This window comes from Miniopterus schreibersii (assembly GCF_964146895.1).
Source record: "Miniopterus schreibersii genome assembly, chromosome: 19".
In the NCBI taxonomy this organism is placed as follows: Eukaryota; Metazoa; Chordata; class Mammalia; order Chiroptera; family Miniopteridae; genus Miniopterus; species Miniopterus schreibersii.
This window is the reverse complement of record NC_138119.1, coordinates 39007226-39030547: the sequence shown is the minus strand read 5'-3', so window position 1 is coordinate 39030547 and position 23322 is coordinate 39007226. Positions and strand designations below refer to the sequence as shown.

The window sequence follows — 23322 nt, the reverse complement described above, 5'->3', positions numbered from 1 at the left end:
TCTTCCAGAATCCTGAAGTCCGATAACTAGGTAGTTAATTTTCAGTGGTGTTAACACCCAGCTCTGCCAGTTCCTGGGACCTGAGAATGGTCACCATTCCTGAGGCAAACTCCCAGAGCTGGTCAGGGTCCTGGCACAGCAACCAAATCAAAGCACATCCTGTCCTTGGCCTGTTCTCAAAATGCATTTTCTTTTCTGAGCAAGGGACCCATCCAGCCCCAAGGTGTCTTTTATCTTTCTGCAGCTGTTTTTCCTCTCGGAGCACGTCCTCCAGTTTCCCAGGGCCTGTAGGACAACCTCGCGTCTGTCGTTAGCGAGGTGAATCATCACCAGACAACCGCGGTCCTTTCCTGTTAGGTGCCCTCCCGCCTCCCACCATCACCGTCCACAGAGCGTGATCCACAGCTCTGCCCCCAACAGTTTCATTGCGTGAATATCTATTCTGAAATGGAGTACCAACCACACTGGACCAAATTAAACGCAAGGACAGTAGCGATCTAGGAGGGGGTGTTGAGACTCTAGCTGTGTGGCTCCCACCATGAGCTTTGTGGCGGTGTCGCGAGTGCCCTGTTTAGGGGTCACAAGATTGTAACTTGTTCACCACTGCACACCATGTCTTGTCCTGCACGCAGTGGGCACTCCACATGTTTGCTGAGTGTTGTTTTTGAGTGAATCAAATAGAGAAACAGAAGCTTGTCACACTGCATAACTGGGGTGAGTTAGGGAGAACTGCTGTGCTGTGACTTAGAGGGTTTGTTTTCAAGTGAGGAAACAGAAGAAAGAGCCCAGAGCTTAGCTGGTGGAGAACAGCCCCCTTTTTATATTATTTGATGGGGAAATCGACCTATGGAATACCTGATTCTTTGAGGTCTTTAGACAGCATTTCAAGGTTGTTCTGTACAAGGCACTGCACCCAGAGCAGGCACCAGACTCTGGCCCCAAATTCAGCCCTTTTGAAACAAGCTTTGCAGAGACCTTGTCAGGAACTCCCCAGGCCTCAACAGGAGCAGGAGGAGTCCCGACCTCCCCTTCGCTTACCTGCATTCACAACCACAGGGAAAGGGAGGGTTTGCAAAGATTGGAGGGAAAGCCCAGTGGGATAAGGTAATCACTTTGAGTGGAAACCTGTTTTCTTTAAAAGAGGTTTGGAACTAACTGAAAGTGGGAGGGTTCCTGCAAACACGCTGAGTTTGCAGTCCAGCTGCTCACTTTCCGCCTTCACTGCCCGTGACACCCGTTCCTCCCGTTCCTCCCGTTCCTCCCTCTCCCGTCTTCCCGCGACTGCGAAAGCAACACGCAGGAGCAGGCTTCCCGTGAGGAGGGGCCGCCTGGGCCTGCTCTGCAGACTCGGGAGGACCGTGTGTCCTGTCAAGGGGTGAAGAGCAAACTGACTTAATTTCTGCTTAAAACTATCATAGTCATTCCAAAATAGAACACATAAGAATTCTCGTATTAGAAAAGGAATGATACCAACTGTAAATTTCCTTTTCTTTATTTATTCTCTGTAAGTCTGATCATGATGAATTGTAAATAACAACGATTAAAGAAATATGCTACTGACGGGCGGTGCTTCTGGGCAGTGGGAGCGGTTCTGAGCCCTGCCTCCCTCCGCTGTGCCTGCGTGCTTTCTGCAGAGGGGATGGGGTACAGGGCGTGGGAGCGGGCGGGTGGCCGGGGAGAAAAGGGGGGTGGGGGTGTGCGGGGTGGCGGGTGGGGGTCGGCAGCGGGCTGCTGGCCCGGGGCCTCCGTGTCGGCGCACTTTTTGGAAGAAAAGCATCTTGGTCCCCGGCACACGCAGACCACTGGAGACCGGGATGCCCTGCGCCACGCGGCCCGGGCCGTGGAGATCCGGAGCCAGGACTCACTGGGTCCCTTACTGTCACGAAGCTGCTGGCTTGACGCCTGAAGTCCCTTCTGGCCCGCGCAGCACGCAGGGGGCAGGGGGCAGGGGGCAGGGGGCAGGGGCCGCGACCCCCGCCCCGGGCGGCCACCTCCTGGTTTCTGAGGGAGGGGACACGCCTGGTCAGCGACGGCCGCAGGTGCGGGGGCGCAGTGCAGAGGGCAGCGGGGAGGCTGCGGCCACACCCTCGGTCCCAGTTTGGAAAGCTGGCGGCTCCTGCGTGGTTCCGCGCCGTTCTTCATAAAAGCGATGTTCCAAAGATGACATTTTAGAGGAGGTCTGGGAGCAGGAGTGGCACGGTGCCGGATGCTCAGGTAGAGAGGAGGGACAACCAGGGGACAGTCCCCAAACTTCAACTCGCAGGCCCGAGCCTTCCCTGTGACATACGGGCTCCGCTGCAAATGCCGCAGTCCCAGCGGCCGGAGCCCAGACCCGCGATGGCCGAGACCCCGCCCGGACCGCAGCGCCGCCCGCCGGCCCGCGGGCCGCGGAGGAAGGCAGGGGCCGGAGCCCCTCGGCCCCGCCCCCGGGCCGCCCTCGCCCCGCCCCGCCCCGCCCCGCCCCTCGTCCTATCTCACCCCACCAGATCCGGGAGGCGGCGGGCTGCGATTGGAGGGCCCCGCGCGGCGTCGGCGACGCCAGGGGAGGTGGGGCAGCGCCGCGCCCGATTGGCGGGCGCGGCTGGGGGCGGGGCATCACGGGTAACCAGGCCCCGATTGGGCGGCGGGCGTGGGGGCGGGCCGGGCGTGAGGGCGGGCCGGGCGTGAGGGCGGGCCGGGCGTGAGGGCGGGCCGGGCGTGAGGGCGGGCCCGGCATTTCCTCGGAGCGCCGCGCGGGCCGCGGGCAGTGGGGCGTCGGCGCGCCGAGATGAGGAGGGTGGTGCTGGTCACCGGGGCGAGCAGGTGAGGCCGCGGGGCGCGAGGCGGGCAGCGCGGGCGGGCGGGCGCGCGGGGCGGGCGGGGCTCCGGCCGGACGCCGCGCCGGGCCGCCGCCTTCTTGCCCGCGCGCCGGGCCCTGGGGCCGCGTGGCCGCGCTGACCCTCGCCTTGCGCAGCGGCGTCGGGCGGGCGCTGTGCGAGCGGCTGCTGCAGGAGGACGGCGCGCTGCACCTGTGCCTGGCCTGCCGGAGCCGCGCGCGAGCCGAGGCCGCCCGCGCCGCGCTGCTGGCCGCCCGGCCCTCGGCGCAGGTGAGCACCGTGCAGGTGGACGTCGCCGACCTGCGCTCCGTGCTGCGCGCCGCCGGGGAGCTCCGGCGCAGGTGAGCCTCCGGGACGCGGGCTTCCCCGCCGTGGCCGCGCCCCCCGCCCACGGGAGGGCGCCCCGCACCCCCGCGTCCCGCGCCCCGCCCACGGGAGGGCGCCCCGCGCCCCACGCCCCGCACCCCCGCGCCCCACGCCCCGCACCCCCGCGCCCCACGCCCCGCACCCCCGCGCCCCGCGCGTTTCCTGGGGCGGGCGCGCGCCCGGCCGCCCTGGCCCCCGCGAGCCTTCCCTCGCCTGTCCCTCGGGCGCCGCCGGACTCGGCGTGGCAGGGGCGCGGTGCCCGTCCCCCGGGCCCCTCGGGGAGGACGTGTTGCCACAGGTGGCAGTGCGGCGTCTGGTAGGCACTGGGTGACAGCCCGACCTGAGGCGGGGAGGCGGGGAGGAGGCAGCCGGGGCGAGGCGTCCAGCCGCCCGCAGCGCCCGGAGGCGGGCGCGCTCTCCGGGTTTAGGAAGCGAGGCCCGCGTGCGAGCTCGGAACGGGCGGCCGGGCAGGCAGACCTCTGGCTCAGGTCAGGGACCTCCCGCACCCGATGCCCAAAGGGGCGTCGCTTGCGGACGGCGGAGAGCCTGAAGGACCCCGCCCATCTGGCTGAACAGCGCCAGCCCGGGCCGCCGGGGCTCCCGCCCTGCCAGGTGCGGGCCTGAGCGCCGACGAGGACCGCGGGCCTCTTGGTCAGAGTAGACGCTCAGGCCCCTGCTCTTGGAGAGGTAAGACGCCCTTTTCCTGAGGCCAGGCCTTGCTCTGGTGTCCGGTGCGGTGTCCGCTCCGCTGAGCACCCTGCGCGTTCCCAGCAACAGTGGTTAATAGACTTCGATGAAAGTTTGCAAATTAGATGGTGGGACACCCTACGGTTCATGGACCCACACTGTCTTTGTGACACTTGGTGATCTGATGGAATCAATATTTAGGCATTTTAAACAGTTTTGCAGTTAGAGGCACTTGGCTGTCAGTGACTTACAGGCTGACCAGGAGTGTGTGTGTGTGATCTGCATTGTCCTGGGCTCACCGGACAGTGTGTGCACAGAATCCAGGAGGCATTATGAATGCTCACAGCGCCTGTATCATGAGTGCAGGCGACACTTATCTTGAACCTGGTTGAAAAAAAGTACACTCAGATTCAGCCTTATGAGGTTTAAAAATGAAAAAGTTTTCTCAACTTGGCATGTCCCAGTTCCTCCATGACAAGCGTCCCGGAGGGAACCGCTGAGAGTTCGTTCAGCCTCTGTGACCTGGTCTCATTCCTGCGAGCGTCCATCATCCTGCCGTTCAGAGCACCAGGCGCGAAAGGGTCAGGGTTTTCAGCTTTAGTGAATATCTTGGCAGTCAGACTCCAGCATTGATGGGTCAGATTAGGTGAATGTCAGTGTTGTATAAATCTTGTCAACTAGGGAAGACATGAATCTAAAGTAAATAAATAAGTAAATAAGCCCCAAACTGCCTAAGACCAGAGGAGAGGGGGTTTAGTAGACTGAGGGTGGCTGCAGGGCCTACTTGGGGGTATGCAGTTGAGGGAGGATTGATCAGAGAGGGTCTGACTGGACAGCCTATTGTAGCTCCCCAAACCCTGCGTGAAGCCACCGTGAGAAGAGGAGTCCTGCCCGCGGGTTTGATTCCTGGTCAGGGTTCATGCCCCAGGTTTCAGGCTTGATCCTCAGTAGGAGGCGTGCTGGAGGCAGCCGATCAGTGACTCATCACTGATATTTCAACACTCTCTCCCTTTCCCTTCCTCTCTCTGAAATATTTAAAAAAGACAAGGGGGAGGGGGGAGGGGGGAGGAGTTGTTCCCACATGACCGGCCTCCTTGCCTTGCATTTTGCTTGCAGGTTTCAGAGGTTTGACTATGTGTACCTGAACGCTGGCATCATGCCCAACCCACACCTAAACCTCAGAGCGCTCTTCTCCAGCCTGTTTTCAAGGTAATTACCATTTTCCAGATACATGGGGCATTAGGAAGGTGTTTACTTCTCAGTCTAGTTTTGCCCTGGGATGTAAAGTTGCGGGGCAGAGGGGGTGTCAAGAAGAACGAAGACAGGAGGGAAGAAAAGCATTTGTCTCTCATGGGCAAAGTCACCGTCACCGTTCCTTGTTGCTCTGGGTCCACAATGTCTGTGACAGGAGTCCTTTAGAATTAGGCAGGTTGGCAGCGGGACTCCAGTCCCCAGGAAGGCTCCTTCGTGTCAGGTGCTCTGACCAGCAGGCTGGGGAGCCCCCACAACTCACTGTCTCCCTGGAGATACTTAATACAGTGTGGTGGCTTCCGAAAATGTCTGACCCCAGCCCACAGGAAGAAAGCTGCCTGACCTTGTGACCTCGTGTACTCATTCCTAGAAGTTGTCACTCTATATTTGTTTTACTCTTTTCCATTAAACTCACATACACACTCACGCCCACACTGGCCTTGACCTACTCTTACGATCTCACAGCAAACACCATAGTAGTATGTTTGATGCTCCACAAATGCCCAGTAAGAACCAGCTGCCAGACTGTGCTGGGCAGTTGCCCTCAGTTAGTGTGGGGGACGTCTCCTCCGCATAGCTGTTGTCCCCCAGAAACCTTGACTTGTAACCAATTTGGAAAGAGGTGAGGAGAATTTTAGCAGGCGTTTAGAGGCTCAGGTACCTGTTGGCAGCATGGGCTGTAGTGTGTGAGTACTTCGGGGGGAAGGAGGCATCTCCACATCATATCAGCACAGTCCCCCAGTCTGAGAAATAGGTCTTTTCGTTCCTGTTGTTACAGAATCAAAGACATGGGGTTGGGGGCGGGGAGGGCAGCAGGGAGCATCTCAGTGTCTCCAGTTGCAGGATTTTTGAAGGTCATGCAGTTGTCTTCTGCTGTTTCAGAAAAATGATTCGTGTGTTCTCCACAGCTGAAGGACTGCTGACCCAGGACGATAGGGTCACTGCTGACGGGCTCCAGGAGGTCTTTGCAACCAATGTCTTTGGCCACTTTGTCCTGGTAAAGTGTCAACAAGCCAACACTCGGTGCTGGGATCCTAAAGGCTGTCCGGGCACACCACAGCGCTGTTTTGTGAAGCTCAGTAGTGTGTTGCTGGTGTTTGATCTTTGAGTATTTAAATAGGATGGTCACTCTATTCTGAAAACATCGGTCCCTACAGCAGCCAATCGAGATATTACTTTTCTTTTGTCGTCACCTCTGGAGAGTGGAGAGAAAGTAGGAAGAAACACATAGGCCTTCAGAGCCGGGCTTGGCTTCAGATGGGAGGTAGCAGGCAGGCATTGAACGCCGATTCATAGCTAATCTCTTATCACCCTGATTCTCAATTTCTCAAGCACCTGTGCTGTGTGCTGCAATTCCAGGCACAGGTGTCAGGTGAAGCAGAGATCTGTACCTTGTCTGCCTTGTTCCGTGCTCCCGCCTCAGGTTAATATCATGGCGTAACGTTAGTGTCTAGCCTGAGTCACGCGGACCTTGTCCAGCGGCCGGCCACTCCAGGTGCTGGGACTCCTGATGCCGGCTTCACTGCTCACAGCCTGCTTCTCTGACACTCAGATTCACGCTCACTTTTCTGTACCTTGAGCCTGTTTTCCTGAAAATTAGACCACCTCCTTGAGGACTAGCCTATATTTATAATAAATTAAGATATATGCAAACATTGGGATATTATGAAACCATGAAAGGAAATGAGATAAATATTTTGCGCTGGTGTGGGACAGCCTCCAGGGTTTTATTCGTATGGAGAAGCAGCCTTCTGTATAGTGTGACCGCATTTGTGTAAACAAACAGATATATCATTACATACTCCATCTACGTGGGTATCATATTTCTAGAATGATACAAATGGAACACTGGCTGCCTTTGAACGGGGTGCCAGGGCCTCAGGTGTAAGTGGAGGTTCATGTTTTATTCTATATACTTTAGTACTATTTTTTATATGATACTAGTTTTTCAATCAGAAGTTAATTAAAATATAAAGTCAGGATGGGTTGAATTCTACCTGGCCATTTTAAAAATAAATTACAGAGATCATTATCTAATGTTTCCTTTATTTTTTCATAACCTTGTCTTTCTCTGCCCTCTGTTTGAATTGTTAAGTGATTGGTAAAGACAGATATCCATGTGGACTTATGGGTATGTAGTTTCTGCTTTGAGTTATAAATATGACTTTAGTTTCTTGTTCAGATGTTTCCATTGGGTCCTGTACATCTTGGCCACACCCTCATTGTGATGGTTTTGTGTTTGTTTTAGGCACGTCCTTCCTGACACTTTAAGGTGCTTCAAACTCACTGTGCCTATTCCCTGCCCCAGGCCTAGAACCAGCCATTTCTTTAAGGAGATCTCTTCTTTTATTGGAGGGGATGTTAGATAGTAAGTCCTAGGTGCTTGTTGTTGAGGCAGCAGATGCTTCTGGGCCCTCTCAGCTGACACCAAGGGGGTGTGTATGTGTGTACCAGCCCATGTGTGTGCACATATCTGTACATATTTCCACATGTAACCATCGAAATCTTAATCACGGTGAACCCGAGTCCAGGCTGAGGTGTCAACTCCAATCCATTCCCCTGTGGGGCTTTCTGGCCCCGCCCCGGGCTTGCCTGCAACGCCCACTCCCAGCGACAAATCTGCTCCATTCCAGTAGACATTGTAGTGGTTTCAGAACTGTTACCAGTACCACCCAGTAGACCTTGATACAGTTTTTGTTTCTTTTCCCCTCAGATTCGGGAGCTGGAACCTCTCCTCTGTCCCAGTGACAGCCCCTCTCGGCTCATCTGGACGTCCTCCCGCAGTGCCAGGAGGTCCAACTTCAGCCTGGAGGACTTCCAGCACAGCAGAGGCCGGGAGCCCTACAGCTCCTCCAAGTACGCCCTGGACCTTCTGAGCGTGGCCTTGAACCGAAACTTCAACCAGCGGGTGAGCCCCGCTCCGGTGCGGGTACCGGGAACCCTCTGACGGGGCTCGCTGTTCGCCCTGTGGTTTAGAAGATGCAACATTGTTTCTTGAGCAGGATCGTTGTGAGGAAGGATGAGACCTGAATGGGACTGATGGCTGGTGCATAGGAACGTTTCAGGGCAGAGACAGTGAGCTCCTGACCTCTTAGGTATACAGGGATGGTCACCGTCCTGCACTTCTCTCTAGCACAGCCACAGTAACAACGCCAGGCGCTGCTGCTGAACACTTGCTGTGTTTTAGGTGCTCACTCTTCACCTGTGTATTTAATACCTTTCTTATACCTTTCCTGTCATGGTGAGGTAGGTCTGTGTTTTCCCATCTTCCTATGAGGACACAGGTATGGGGAGGGCAAGTGAAGAACTAGTGGAGGGTGCAGCTCAGGGTGGGGCCCAGGCTGCTGACTTTGTGGCCTGGATTCCCCACCAAACCATCTGCCTCCTGGTGTTCATATGCACGTCATAGCCCAGTCTGGAGAGGTGGCCATCAGTGAGTCGTCTGAGCTGTGTGTGTCAGGACCCTAGGTATGGAGGGCGTTTCTGTAGGAGGCACCCTTGTCAGTCACGCTGGCTCTTGCGGCTCGGGGATCTGGAATGTACTGCGACCTTGTATGTCTCAAATCGTAACATCTCCTGTCCTTCCCACGGCATCTTCCTGATTGTGTTGACTGTTGTTGGAGTGTTTAGTTCCACTAATATTTATAGAAGGCTCACCATGTTTAAGGCACTGGGCCAGGCTCGGGGTTGAGGAGGAGGGAGGAATCACGAGATGACGGTGGAGCTGCCTGCTGTTGAGGGAGCAGCTTAGGTTGTGCGTTACACATAGCAGTCAGCCTCCATGGGTAGGACCTGCTCTGTGCTGCAGTGGAGGCCTGTCAGCTGGGGTCTCGCTTCTGCGTCGGGGCTCGCAGTCCTGCCCCTTAGAGGAGAGGTTGCCTAAGAGTAGAAGCTGAGAGCTCACTGCTGGGCAGGACTAATCCTGGCTCTGTCACTGCCTCTGTGACCTCGGCTAAAATGTTTAATCTGGGGCCTCTGTTTCCTCATTTGACCAGTAGGGGCAGTAGTGGTTCCTGCCTCTGGGGAAGGGCGGAGGGGGGGTCTGAAGTTGTGGGGAAGAGAAGCTTCTTGGGTCTGCTGCTCAGGGGCTTCCTGTCCACACGACTGTCTGTCACACTGGGACTTCCTGCTTTATGTTTGAAAAACAAGATTGAAAGTAATAAAAATATAAGTTGAAATTGTTAGTATCAAAATAAGGTAAAATGTGGTAAAAATTAAACTGAATTCAGTGGTATAAAACAAGCCCCAGTTCTGCAGGGAGGCCCAGCTGCACAGGGTCCCCTTCTAGTCCCATGAGCTGTGTTACTGGGCTGTCTGTACAGGACAGAGCTTTCTAACATGACAAGTCCTGGGCTGCAGGCCTGTGGCAGGGACCTGATGGAGGTGATCTCTGCGGGACCACACGGCCCTCTCTGCTCTGACCTCAGGACCCCACCTGCAGCCAGAGGTCTGGGTCTGTACCTGCAGGGAGGCAGACACACAGGGCAGGTTTGTGTCCATATTTCCTGGAGCAAAACTTGGAGGCAGAGGCTGTGCTGTGTGTGTCTTTATCTCAAGTGGTTTTTAGGATCGATAAACTGATCTGCAGTTGGCCCAACAATGTGGAAAACTCGGGTAACCAGGCCCACTTTCTCCTTCAGCTGCAGGCCTGGCTGCTCTTGTCTGAGAGGGTTCTTGAGATCAGAGACTTTGTCTCCCTAGTTTTTGCATCCTGACTGCTCCTTACAGTGAGTTCTCAGTCCCTGATCCTTCCACTGAAATGGCCTCTCCAGCGTCCAGGATGTGCAGAGCAGAAACCCTTCCGGCCTGTGTCCTGGCTCCTTGGTGGTGTCCCTGATTCACCAGCCTGGAGCTGGACTGGGTCAGCACGCCCCAGCTCAGCCCTGCCTGCCCTTCTGCCCCCAGGGCCTGTTCTCTAGTGTGGTGTGCCCGGGGACCATGCTGACCAACCTGACCTACGGAATCGTGCCCTCCTTTGTGTGGACCCTGATGATGCCAATCATATGGCTGGTGAGTGAGCGCCTGCCCAACACCTCCTTTCTCTGTTTATGGAAGCTGTTCGGGTCAAGACCAGAAAGGTGTGTTTGATTGGTTTGTGAACTGATTTAAGAAATTGAACCTGGAGGTGGCAGAATCCCAGGTCACTTGAGGTTTGAAGTCTCATAGCTCCTAGCCACTGCTTCCCACCAGCCGAGCCTCAACAGCAGGTGTCCGCGGTCCCTGTCTCCGAGAGGGGTGTGTCCCTGAGCATGCTCCGTAGGTCCTGGGGCCGAATGTAGTGAACAGAGTCTTCTGAGTGCCGTGGTCACGTGCATTTAGAGCTCCAGGAAGGGTGAGGGTGCCTCTGACCTATGAGTCGCGTGCTGGCTTTTCTGTTGTGTGTGTGGAGTATCTTCGGGGAGCACTGTGCCTTCAGTGCACCAGAAGATGCTGCTTTTAGGAACTGTCCTTCCATGGTGGCACTCAGGAAACCTGTCCCTCCGTCCCAGCGGCGCAGAGAAGACAGGAGGAAATAAGCCTTGGTGTCCAGTGGTTGGCTTGGAGTGATGGACACTAGGGATATTTCTGTTTTAGACCCTTTATTTGTTGACACTTAAAAATGTTCAGTGATGAGAAATGCATGTGCCTTTTTAAATGTCTGAGTAAGTAACTCTTCTGCAACCTTGTTCTAAACCGCCAGAGAATGACAACTAATTTCTCTTCCTCAGCTTCGCTTCTTTACAAACTCGTTCACCTTGAAGCCGTACAACGGAGCCGAGGCCCTGGTATGTTACTGGTTGCGTGGCTTGTACGATCACTAGCAGATGTGAGCCGCAGGTTCCCTGGTGGCAGAAACCGTCTGGGCGGGAAAGACGGGAACGTGCCTGTGGAGACCCGCGGTCCTGCTGAGACCCAATGAGGTTGCTGGTGCTGTTTGCCCTGGGACTGCCCGTCGTTGCAGGGACAGCTCTGCGGAGGCTGAGCAGTGGGTCCCGAGGGGCAGGCAGAGCAGATGGTGGCCGGGCAGTCAGTGGGCTTCCTGGGGAGGTGCTCCCGTGGGTCGGGGCAGAGGCAGTGAAGACTCCCCTTCCTCCGCTCACAGCCGGGTCGAGCTGCTGCTCTGTCGGGAAACCAGTGTGTTTCCTTCGCTGGGCCGCCAGGGGCTGCTGTGTTTCGCCGTCAGGCAGCGGTCGCCAGTGGGTCATCGTCACGTCCGTCAGACACGTGACACCCCCATGTCTCTGCTGCTGGGTTAGGGTCACCAGGTGACCTCACCGTCCTCTGAGCACTGTCTGGGTGAAGTTCCCGTTTAAAGTCACTCTGTGTTTGTCCCTCCCTCCACGGGCTCCTTCAGGACTTTCCTGTTCATCGGGAGACGTGAGGCCCTAGCGCTGTCCTGCGCATGCTCAGTAGATTCTTAAATCCGGCTGAATGAGAGTGAGCTGGGAAAGCATCTACCAGGGATCAGCTAACACACCAGCTGACACTCTTGTTCTGGAAAGTGCTGCAGAGATAAGTGCATCTGTGATAGGGACACAAGCGGATTGCAGAATCAGGTGCTTTCAAACTATTTTTTTCCCATTGCTTTTCAGAGAGAGTAGAAGGGGGGAGAGGGGGAGAGAGAGAGAGACATCCTTGGTTGCCTCCCACACGCGCGCCGACCGGGTCTGGGAGCAAACCCGAAACCCAGGGCTTTCAGTCATTCCCGTGACTAGGAATCGAACCTGTGATCCTTGGTGCTCAGGCGGATGCTCTAACCGCTGAGCAACACCGGCCAGGGCATTCAGACTAACTCTCATTAGTCCTTAATGTATTTGCCAAACCTGTAGACATTTCAGTGAACATCCCTTTAGGGATTGGCCACTCCACACAGCAAGTGGAAAACCAAAGGCCAGAGGTCAGGTTTGCGCCGAGCGGCCCGTGGGGACTGGAAGAGGAAACTGTTATGAGGAGCTCAGTCCGGTTTAGGGAAAGAATGAGGGTGGGAAATAGGCAGCAAGCAAGACTCTGCCTTCGGCGGCGAGTGCTGGGGACGCTCGGAGTGGGGGGAGCGGGGCGGACAGGCAGCTTGACCCCAGGGCCATGGTTTTTAAAATAGTGTGTGACTGCTGGAATTTCCTGACCAGCGGCGGGTGGGCGACCACCCCACAGGCTGTGACGCTGCGGGTGCGGGGCGGGGGGGAAGCGCTCTGTCGTCAGGTGAGCTTCCTCTCCCTAGACAGGCTCAGCATGAGGCACCGGTTGGATTCTATTCAAATCCCACTTCTCCAGCTCCCTGCCGGGAACCCCTGGGTGCACTTTTTCACTCAGTCTTTTATTGTCTGTAGAAAAAATTATAGGAATAAATGAGAGATGGCGTATTGTAAGGGTTCAGTATATTTCAGCAGGTAATTTTTTTTTTAAAATTTATCTTTAATGTTGAAAGTATTACAGGTGTCCCTCTTTTCCCCCCATGGACCCCCTCTACCCCATCAGCAGGTAAAATTTTAAAGAAAATTTTTCATGCAAGCAGCATGCCCTGGCACGTGAACTGACAGATGTGTGGGACAGATAGGAGGTTACAGCAGGCCCACGGCACACAGGCACTTGGGTGACACTGTTATTTCCAAATAGTGGGGAAGAGAGGCTGTTCAGCAGATGTTGCCAGAAAAGCAGGGCCTTTTCTTCAGGCCTGACACCAAATAAAATTCTAGATAAATGAAAAGATTTATACATAAAAGTTAAAATATGTCATTACTGGAAGAGCACAGGGACATTAGCTACTCCCAGGACCTATAAAAGACAAGACAGAATTTTTTTTAAAATCCTCACTGGAGGACATTTTCTCCATTGTTTTTTTCAGAGAGAGTGGAATGGAAGGGGAGAGACAGAGAAAAACATCCATGTGAGAGGGACACATTGATTGGTTGCCTCTGGCCACCCCCCGACGGATGGGCATCGAGCCTGCAACCAACGTGCGTGCCCTTGACCAGAATTGAACCCAAGACCCGTCAGTTCATGGGCCAAACTGTCCAGCAGGCTGCCCTATCCCTATTCTTTCTCCAAGTCCTAGCGTGGCTCATGACGTGACCACTAGGTGGTCGAGAGGATTTCTGGTTTGTCTGGAGCAAGGCGCTCGCTCTCACGTCCCACCAGCCATGCTGGCCTTGGTCAGGACAGAAACAATCGCCCCCTCTTCCCTTCCAGGTGTGGCTCTTCCACCAGAAGCCTGAGTCTCTTAACTCTCTGACCAAGTATCTGAGCGCCACCACAGGCTTCGGGAGCAACTATGTGACGACCGAGAAGGTACACTGCACTGTTCCTGGGTTTCCTCCTGGCCCTGTCCTTCAATCCTACACGCTGAGCGCCTTCCTACCCCACAGTAGTGTCCATGTCATTTCCGCTCCGGTCACCCTTCTCTCCCCTTCCTTTCCAGATGGACCTCGACGAAGACACTGCTGAAAAATTTTACCGAAAACTACTGGCCCTGGAAAAGCACCTTAGGGTCACCATCCTGAGTGCAGATTAGCACAGCTGACTGTGACCGTGAACCCCTCTGCCCTCTGTGGCTCGTGGGCTCCTGGTGGGTGGGTTGGCGCTGTTTGCAGTGAACTGAACTCTCACTGTCTTTCTCCCTCCGTCCAGTGTTCTCTCGAAGGCTGTGCGTGCTTGTGGAAAAGGTTCATAAAGTAAAACATCACTTAGCTATTCTCTGGAGTGGTGTCCCCCATCAAGCTCTGCTAGCATAACCCAGCGGTCACCTCTGTCCATGGGTTTACATTCTGCCAACTGGAGCCCAAGCCACGCTCTGGGACGAGGCATGGCCTCGAGTAGCCGAGATGCGGGCACACTGGTCCTCCTGTTGGCCTGTCGTGGCAGGACACACAGCCACTCTGAGTGACAGTCTCAGCTGTGCCCCTTTCCTGTGAGCATTGCCTTAGGTCTTCCACCTTAATTCTTCCACCCCTCCTAACAGTCCTGAGATTCAGTCCTGACCACCCCATCCAGGTGCCTTGTAGTTTCTCAGGAACCACTGAATGTGTGCTTGGCTGCCTCTCTTATTTCTCCCTTATTTTAAAAGCGTCTTGCTGACATTGAGGTTAGTCCATGTGACCGTGGGCCTGGCTCTAACTCCATCTGAAAGTGTGTTCACTGCTGACACCTGCTTCCACACTCACATTTTAATGCATGTAAATGGGCAGGAAATGTTTTACATTGTTTCAATGAAATTTTCCAGCTGAGCTATTGGGCAGGGTAGAGCTATTTGACACGAAGACAAAAATGCTAAAATGCTTAGATGTTTTTACCCTAAATGTCACCATACCTGGGATACAGTGAAGTGAGTGAAGTTTCGGGTTAGTAAAAGTGAAAAATTATATATCAATGTAATCGTTACACACTTTGAAGTATGAATATTTTGTTATAATTTCTCTCCTTTTGTTGCTAAAGGTATTTTCAATTAAGTTGAACATTCTGTACATGAACATGAGGGTGGCACTTGCTGTGAGAGCGTGAGCGCAAGGGTGAAGCCAGGGCCCGAGGGCAGCGGTCTTGCCTCGCCTTGTGCCCGGCGGAAGCCCATTTGGTCTGCAGGCACAATGACTGCTTCCTCTGCTTGAGGGAGGGTGAGCACTGAGTGCAGGAACTGTGAAGGAAGGAAACGTTTTCTGAGGTGGATGACTGCGAAGCTGTTATCCGAGTAGTAAGTTGAATGTGGCTCAGATGCTACAGTTAAGGCACTGAGTGAACCCTCAATTCTGTGGCCATGTGTGAAGTGTGGACACAAAATGGATGAGGTATTGTTGGACGTACAGACAGACCTGGGTCTGCCAGGCATGTGGAGATAGGAGCATGATGCAGGAGGAGCCTGCAGAGCGTGTGTGTCTCGGGTCTACAGATGAAGGGGACGTGGATGGGTTTCATCGTCTGAGGCTGGGGCTGTGCCATGCTCATGCAGCCTTGGTGGCTGGTGCCCTGGCCTTCAGCTGTGGCTGCAGGAGAAAGACCCGCACAGAACGGAGAACCCACCCTGGGGTGATGGTGATAGGGACTGAGGAGGAGACTAGAAGGCACAGATGGGTGGCGCTGGGTGGTTTGCACAGCGGGCTGTGTCCCGCTGGCCCAGCCTTGGCACTGCCAGTAAATGAATGTTCCTGACCCGGGTGTTGCCCCGGCCTGCCTCCCCAGTCCTTTTGCTTCTTGGAAGGAAATGTTGGAGGGAGCACATTTCTTGCAAATTGTTCATGATTAGATTCAAGTCTGATGTGAGCCGTTGGAGGTGGGAATGAGAAAACCAAAGTGAGGCCACCTAGAAATGCAGGCAGTCGGCAAGGCCGCGCCGAGGGCAGGGTTGGCTGAGTCCAGTTCTCAGACGGGCCTGGGCACAAGGGCCTGCCGTGTGGCCAGCAGGTGGCGCCACAGGATCAGAACTCGGTGGAACTACACCGGTGGTCAATGCAGATTTGTATTTTGACAACTTTAGCAACAAGTGCGTCACTTAACCTGTCCTCAGAAGACTCATCTCCCCTCATTTTTCATACACTGGCATTGTGGATTCAGGGAAAGGGGAAAAACGGGTCTAAAGTAAAATTGAGTGTTACGGTGAGGGGTGCTGGATGGTCAGAGAGGAGGTGACTTAGATGCTACCCTGCTCTGGGTTGATGGGTCCCCATGCCCGAATATCTCCCCAATGCTGAGCATCCTCTCAGACTCGGGGGGCACCCTGTGTCGTAGGTAATGGGCATTGGCGGCCTTGGCAAACAACTCGAGGAAGGAGGGCACCGAGGACTCCCTGTTGAGGTTTCCCACACACTCCGTGGGCCCCAGGGACACGTGTCCCCCACCACGGAGGTCCAGCTGCAGGCTGGTGTCTTCTGACCTGACCTCCTCACAGTGGGCCACTCCATGGCTACCTGCTGGGCTGGCGCCGGGGCCTAGGTCTGCGGGGCCAGTGGGCATGGCTTCGTCTGGTGGCTTCTCTTCTGTGAGGTGGGAGGTGGCACAGCTTTGAGACAGCAACTGCTCTTTGCTTCTCACAGGGTCCTGGAGGCCAGTGTGGTCGGAAGGAGGCACCTGGAACCCGGTTTTGTGTACTTTTTGGGTTGTGTTGGTGGTCAGTGCTCTGGGAAAGAGAGTAGGAAAAATAGAGTTCTCTGAAAACCGATGAAGATGCCCATATTTAGAATTTTCAAGTTATCAGACCATGGCCCCCACCATGTAGTGTTAGCCGGGGTAACAGAGTGGGTGAGGGGCTGGAAGGTGAGATGAGCAGGGACATCTCTGTGCTGAAAACAGGGACAGTGTTTCCTCAGGGAGGGGACAGTGGGAGGAGGCATTGGTGCCACAGTGTGTGCTGAGTGAGCATCTCACCTGACTCGAGTGGCCGGTGGGACTCCATGCTTCCCTCCCTGCGATGGGCACTCAGAAATGTGTCCTGGTCTCTTCTGAATTCCATTCCCAAAATAGGAGGGGTGCTTTTTCTTGATATCTGCTTTGAGTTAATTAATACGTATTATGGGTTGAGTTTTCCCCCAGATGTCATCTATAGGAGTCCTAACCCCAGGAGTTCAGAATGTGGCCCTTGGAGGTGGGGCCTGACAGAGGCGATCGAGTTGAGCTGAGGTCACTAGGGGGTTCCTAGTCTGCCATGACTGGTGTCCATAAGGAAAGGGGAAATGTGGACACACATACTTGCAGAGGGAAGTGAGGAGTCAGGAGAAGACACGTGGATGGGGCCTGGACAGAGCCTCCCCTCTCGTCCTCAGGGGGCAGCCCTGCCCACACATTGAGCTTGGACTTGCTGCCTCCAGAACAGAGGCCCTGAATTCTGTTGTTTATGCCCCAGTCTGTGGCACTTGGTTAGAGTGCCCTGAAACCTGGCGGAAAGAAGAAGGGAGAGAAGCTGGAAGCTGGTTCTCTGTGCTGGAGCTGTGATCTTGCGGCACCAGGCAGAGCTGACGGTGGATGTCAGCAAAACAGCCATCCAGCGTTTTCCTGAAACGTGTTGAGGAGGCTCTAGAAACCCAGGATCAGAGGGTTAAGCTGCTGGCCCTGGAGGTTTTGTTTGAATGTTTTATTTGTCAAGCAGGGTGTTTGCAACACAGAATAACCACTGGGTGTGAGTGACAGTCACGGGGCTTCCTACCCGCCTGGGCAGGGCCCGCACGTCCACCTCGGTGTGTGGGCTCTTCACTCTGAGTCAGCAATTCAGCATCAGTTCCTCAGGGCAACTACAGAGCACCCGTGGGTCTCCAGACACCTCCCCAGGTGGCCATGGGCCGGAAGTCTTGCACCTGTTGCTCTAAGTCTCTGAGTTCCCTGATTCAACGCGGGGTTGTAGGCATCAGGCAGGGGAAACATGACCAGACTGGAGCCTAGAATTCACACGAAACTCCTAAAACCCTGTCTTCTGATCACTGCTTTGTGGGTAGTCAAGACAAGATAGTCCTTTGTGGGCCCCTTCCTCTGTTGCCTGTGTCTCTGTGTGTGTGTGTATGTGTGCAATGCATGTGTGCATGTGTGTATATGTATCTGCCTGTGTATGCCTGTATGTGTGTATGTGCGTGAACTTCACTTATTCCCTACACACTAAGAGATTTTGAGCTTCTCCCAGCCAGGTCACTATTCTGCAGTTTTAGACCCGAGAAGCCAACAGGTTGAGCAGCGAGCATATCTTTTCCCCAAAACGTGATCTTTCTGCAGAGTTCGCTCCGGGGAGGCATGGCATGGCGCCCGTCTTCATCCAGTTGTCCGATTAACAAGTGTTTGTCTGCCTGTTTTGTGCCAGGAAATGTACTCTTGACTGGCAATCCCGCCTTCTCAGTATCTCAAGGTCCTCATTCTCTTCAGCTGGCCAATGCCCAGGCCTGAACCTTGGGGTTCTGCTACGAGGTCTTTCCTCATCACTGTAGCCAGAGGGGTCCTCTGACTATGGAACGTGCCGTCTCCCCACTCCCAACCCTGCAGGCTGAGGTCTCAACACTTCTGCAAGACCTGTGGAGCTGCCTGCCCCTTCCTGCCCCTCAGAATCCTGCAGACCAAGCTCTTGGTGGCAAATCCTGCTCATGTGCATGCACTGTCTTGTCCCTGTGACAGTGCCCACTGTTCCCCGCCTGTCCACTTGCCGCCGCCTCCAGCATTCAGCTTGCGCATCACCTCTTTGGGGGAGTTCACCTGAGGCCTTTGATGGACACAGGACCCTGACCCTCCTGCCCTACCCTGGAAATACCTCCACCTTAGCAGTTAGTGTTTCTATCATAACCTTCTGCAGGCACAGTGACCTCCTGACTTTGAGGTGAGCACCTGGAGGGCATAGTTTCCCTTATTTGCATTTTTGCATCTATCCCAGTAACTGTGAGGGTGCTTTGTGATGTCTGGTCCCCAAAACCCCTGTCCCAGAATAATCTGTGAATTCCTAACCTAATGTTCCAGACTCTATAGGGAGAGCTGGGATGCACTTTGAACAGTCTCCCAACTGGCCTACCATGGAATCTCAACAGCAATTTTGTTAAATGAAACTTTGAGAAACGCTGCCCAGTGCAGGGCCTGGTAGACACAGAGACTTACTACGTCTTCCCTTTTACCCTCACTGTCAAGAAGTCTGAGGCTCGCCCGGCTGGGCGTGGCTCAGCGGTTGAGCGTCGACCTAGGATCCAGGCGATCAGGGTTCGATTCCCGGTCAGGGCACATGCCCGGGTTGCGGGCTGTGGCTGATCAATGACTTTCTCATCATTGATGTTTCTAGCTCCCTCCTCCTTTCCTCTCTCTGAAATCAATAAAGATATATTAAAAAAAAAAAAAAAAAAGTCCGAGGCTCAGAGAGGATATGACTTTCCAAAGGACAGGGTCAGAGGCCCCTGCACCAACATGTCTGCCTCTTTCCACATCACCTGTCACTGAGGCGACTGGCCAGGACCTCCCCTGCCTCACCCATCCTGGACCCCTGAAGCAGGTCTCTGCTCTTCAGTGTCCTTCTGGAGGGTCTCGTCTGGTTTATCTTATTTGGTGCAAATGGGAATTGGGAGCAGAGAGGTTTGGTTTCATGTTCACAGTCACCTGTCAGACTGGGTTAGATGTGACCACCAGGCGAGAGGTGCAGACACTACTCTAGGCTCTGTGTCCCTGAATCAGCTGTCAGACCTAAACGACTGACATGGGATTGTGATACCTGGCGCCCCGGACCTGCTGTGTGGTCGAAGGGCTGAGTCCTGGCACCTGCATGGCAGGAGCTGCAGCTATGCAAAGTTGAGATAGACCCATCCTGTGCTGAATTACGAAATCATCTTAAAACCCAGCTGTTCATAGCTGCAGTCCCATAACAACCCATGAGTGGTTGACTGGGAAGAGCAAACACAAAGGCCTTACTTTGTGTTCAGGTGCTGTGCCAAGCGCCTGCTGCACCCCAGACAACTTCCCAGGTAGGTGCATCATTCCCATTTTACATTTGAGGAAACTGAGGCACTAGCAGGTGCAGTAAGAGGCTGGAGGACTCAGCTAGTAAGGGATGGAGTGAGGGTTTCAACACTGAGAAGTGAACCCAGGGCCTGTGGTCGTGGATAAAGGTGGGACCTTGGGCAGGGAGCTTCATTCCCTCCTCGCTGAGCAGTGTAGGTGGCTCTGGAGGTCTGAGACACCGGACACCACTGTGTAGATGGATGATCAGTAACTACTAACTAGAAACTAGTTTTTAAACTTAGGTTATTCTAATTATAACTACTTATCTCTGCAGTCTGTGGACCACACAGGGTTCTCAGTGGTGTGTGCGTCGGGAAGAGCAATTCTTTGGACACAGGAGGATTAGGGGAGGGATTACTGTACAGAATATGAGAGCAGGCTTCTAGGTAAAGAGACCTCTTCAGGGAAATGACAGAAACATTGGCCGTTTGATTAAGAACAAGAAAGCCCAGTCCAGACGGACACAGTGCAGCAGTCTGAGCTGTTCTAGTCTCAGAGGAATGTGTGGGCTCTGAGCTCTGGGTGCAGGCCGGGCGGAGCTGAGAATTCCCGCTTCCTGGCTCAGCCTGTCGGAGGCCACCTGTCTCCTCTGCACTCAGGTCACTAACCCCAGGAGCTTTGATTTTAATTCCTTTCATAAGGTGACTTCATGCAACAATTGCTCAGTGAGTGGTTGTGGACCAGGCATAAAAAAGAGGTGAAACCCACTCAACCCAGAGGTGGCAAATGGAAAGCAGAATGAAAACTAAGGCCCTGGCTGGTGTGCTCAGTGGCTAGAGCGTCAGCTGGCCTGCAGACTGAAGGGTCCCAGGTCTGATTCTGGCCGAGGGCATGTACCTGTGTTGCAGGCTCGACCCCCTGCCCCCATCAGGGCACGTGTGGGAGGCGACCCATCGATGTGTCTCTCTCACATCCATGTTTCTCTCTCTCTCTCTTTGAAAAGCAAAGGAAAGAACATCCTCGGGTGAGAGTAGAAAACGACGGTTCAAGGAGAGAGCCCAGGGTCCGGCCAGCGTGTTGGCTCGAGGAGGTCGGGTGGCCTCTGGGCTGTGTGGCGGGGAGGGCGGGGGCCGGGCCCTGAGCTAGGGGCAGGCCTGCTGCCCGGCCCTCCCGCCCCCGCCCCCGATGCCTACCTTGCTGCAGCCTCTGCAGGTCCCTGTGCAGCTGTCTCTGTTCCCAGGCCAGCAGCCTCAGGCGGTACAGGTGGGTTTGCTCCAGTCTCTGCAGGTGTCGCCCCAGCCTGGCTTCGGCCTGCTTGGCATGCTTCCTCTCCAGATCCAGCTGCTTATACAGTGGTCCCCTGACTGCGCGCCCCTCCATGCCCTTCATGGTCTGCAGACAATGAAACCAGGTTCTCCCAGGCGCCACGGAGACCCCGCCACAGCAAGACTGGGCACCGACCCCTGGCTTCTCTCAGACGTCAGTGTGGGTGAGCTTCTGACCCACAGCCCCTCGTGAGAGGCAGTCATGCTGGCAGGAAGTTTGCTTTGTAGGGAAATGAGTTTCCAGGGGACCCAGAAGAATGGAGGGGAAGTCGCCCCTCTGAGCCTCGGTCTCTTTGCCCATCAGTCAGTGAAAGATGACAGGCTTCCCCACAGCCCTGGTCACACTGCCATGAGGATCAAGGGGGAGGTATACAAGCAACTCTTTGGGGAAAGAAAAGAAGAAATGCTATCTGTATAGAAGCCATCACCTCCCGGCTCCTCAGGTGTCCTGCTCAGGGGTCTCAGAGGACTGGGGGCCTTGGGGCCCCTCTGTGCATTCACTCACACCTGCAGGTCTGCACAGCTGCTCCGCTAGGGATGAGGGTCCCAGCGGTGGGATGCTGCTCAAGCTCTCAAGGAGGTTGCAGTCTGGCGACTGGGGAGCCAAATCAGAACAACCAGTCTCTCAGAAGTGCAAAGAGTGGGACCCGCTGGCTGAAGGCAGCACAGACACGCAGAGCAGGGTGTCTGGCAGCCCCGAGGCCCCTCTGCGACCCGACACAGCTCCTTGCCCTGCCTTCAGCCGTGTTCCCAGAACTGCCATCCTCTCCACCCTTCTGGACACTGAGGACCAAGCCCGGGTGACCCCTCCCTCCTGGAGCTGTGTGGCACCGGGGGCGGCGATGTGTCTCTCTGCCAGGTCCCCATGGCACTCAGAGCGGAGAGTGCGCCAGGAGCCCCGGGGGTGGGTGGGTCCCTATCAGTCGTAGGGCAGCGGGTCAGGAGAGCGAGGAGGAGGCCGGAGCAGTGCGGCCTGAGCCCCTGCTGGCCGGGCAGCACCTACCTGCAAGCCTGGCGCTCGGGCGGGAATGCTGCTGGGCCTTTCTCTGGCTGGTGGATGAACTTGCTTCGGTACGCCCAGGAGTCGGTGTTGGGGTGCGGAGGGGGCCGGTGGGGAGTGCTGAAAGCTCGCCCGCCACCTCCCCGGTCAGGAATGCTGGTTCCCTGGGCCGGGCACCATCCCAGGCTCTAAGTGGCTCTGCGAGGACACGTGCCAGCCTCCCGCCCTCCCTGGAGGGCCCCGCCCCTTGCTGTCCTGGGCCGTGTCCATGGGAGCCCAGAGTGAAAGCCAGGGGAGTCTGTGCTCTCACCCCCCTTTCTCTCCGCTTTGCCACTCCCCTCCCCTCCCCACTGTGGTTTTTCTCAGACTGTGCACTGGTGTGGGGCAGGAGGAAGCTGCTTTACTCGGCGTTGCTGCTCACCACGCTGACTTCCCCAGGCCTCTACCCATGTTCCCTGCGTTTTAGTGCCAATTATTAAGATTTCCCGAGCTGTGACCCCAGAACCAGGCAAAGTGAAACTTCAGTCAGCTTTGGGACCATCTTTGGGGCAAGCTGCAGTGGCCAAGGCGACCCCTTGGCTATGGAAAAGGTGTTAGTGGTATTTTGGTCGTTGCCTTGTGCTTCATCCAGAACAAGAGGCACTAATGTTCCACAGGGTTTGTTAATCTTCCCAGAGCCTCCTGGGAGGCAGCCAGGCGGGTTACCCATGGTCACCCAGCACGGGGCTTTCTAAGGAGATCCTGCGAGGGGGGTGCCCTGTTCTCTCACCAGACAGTGTTCCCTCCCCTCCCCTCCCCCTCCCCTCCCCCTCCCCTCCCCTCCCCTTCCCCCTCCCCTCCCCTCCCCTCCCCTCCCCTTCCCCCTCCCCTCCCCTCCCCCTCCCCTCCCCTCCCCTCCCCTTCCCCCTCCCCTCCCCTCCCCTCCCCTCCCCTCCCCCTTCCCCTCCCCCTCCCCTCCCCTCCCCTCCCCTCCCCTCCCCTCCCCTCCCCCTTCCCCTCCCCCTCCCCTCCCCTCCCCTCCCCTCCCCCTTCCCCTCCCCTTCCTCTTCCCCTCCCCTTCCAATCCCTTTCCATGACGTCATTATCTCTCCCCCAGAATACCCATGACTGGGCCAGGTGGGTTCAAGGAGAATCACCAGCCAGAGGGGCGCCTCGTCCCCATCTGGCCACCTGTGAGGACCACAGAGCAGCCCCACTCCTACCTTGGCCTCCACCGGAGCGACCGCAGTGAGGGAGGGCTCAGGAGAGTTGTCACTCCATGCCGTCCTGCGAGGAAGCAGGCGTGCAGGTTTGCAGAAATGACCCGAGTCTGCGGGGCAAGAAGGAGCCTGAGTGTGGTGACCGCGGGCAGGAAATGGCAGCCAAGCCTTCAGAGTGCCAGAGGGGACCTCAGGGTTCCTGGGTCATGTGAAGGAGCACAGGGGTTCCAGGAGGGAGCAGGACCATGGGCAGGGCCACAGGGTGCTGACTGCAGGGGACATCCCCACGACAGCCACACGTCTTCAGAGCAGAAGACAGCGGGACA

At 55.7% G+C, this 23322-nt stretch overlaps 2 protein-coding genes across 2 annotated transcripts; one reads left to right on the top strand and one right to left on the bottom strand.

Annotated features, from left to right (window-relative positions):
- The first annotated feature begins 2676 nt into the window (after positions 1-2676).
- On the top strand, positions 2677-14563 carry HSD17B7 (hydroxysteroid 17-beta dehydrogenase 7). Its single transcript, XM_081120284.1, has 9 exons — positions 2677-2802; positions 2954-3157; positions 4986-5078; positions 6003-6117; positions 7834-8028; positions 10026-10130; positions 10829-10885; positions 13287-13385; positions 13516-14563. Exons 1-9 carry the CDS (start codon positions 2768-2770, stop codon positions 13606-13608), a joined length of 996 nt encoding a protein of 331 aa, XP_080976410.1. The 5' UTR covers positions 2677-2767; the 3' UTR covers positions 13609-14563.
- On the bottom strand, positions 14248-22054 carry CCDC190 (coiled-coil domain containing 190). The gene is made up of 4 exons (XM_081120285.1): positions 21801-22054; positions 20666-20864; positions 16449-16566; positions 14248-16200 (listed from the first exon to the last, which is right to left on the bottom strand). Exons 2-4 carry the CDS (start codon positions 20859-20861, stop codon positions 15699-15701), a joined length of 816 nt encoding a protein of 271 aa, XP_080976411.1. The 5' UTR covers positions 20862-20864; positions 21801-22054; the 3' UTR covers positions 14248-15698.
- Between the last annotated feature and the right edge of the window lie 1268 nt (positions 22055-23322).

Coding starts and splice junctions, on each gene's coding strand:
- HSD17B7 (XM_081120284.1), top strand. CDS start 2,768: ATGAGGAGGGTGGTGCTGGTCACCGGGGCGAGCAG. Junction 3,158..4,985: donor GCCGGGGAGCTCCGGCGCAG/GTGAGCCTCCGG, acceptor TTTTGCTTGCAG/GTTTCAGAGGTTTGACTATG. Junction 8,029..10,025: donor ACCGAAACTTCAACCAGCGG/GTGAGCCCCGCT, acceptor TTCTGCCCCCAG/GGCCTGTTCTCTAGTGTGGT.
- CCDC190 (XM_081120285.1), bottom strand. CDS start 20,861: ATGAAGGGCATGGAGGGGCGCGCAGTCAGGGGACCACTGTATAAGCAG. Junction 16,567..20,665: donor CCTGCAGAGGCTGCAGCAAG/GTAGGCATCGGG, acceptor AACTCAAAGCAG/ATATCAAGAAAAAGCACCCC. Junction 16,201..16,448: donor CCACCGGCCACTCGAGTCAG/GTGAGATGCTCA, acceptor TCTCTTTCCCAG/AGCACTGACCACCAACACAA.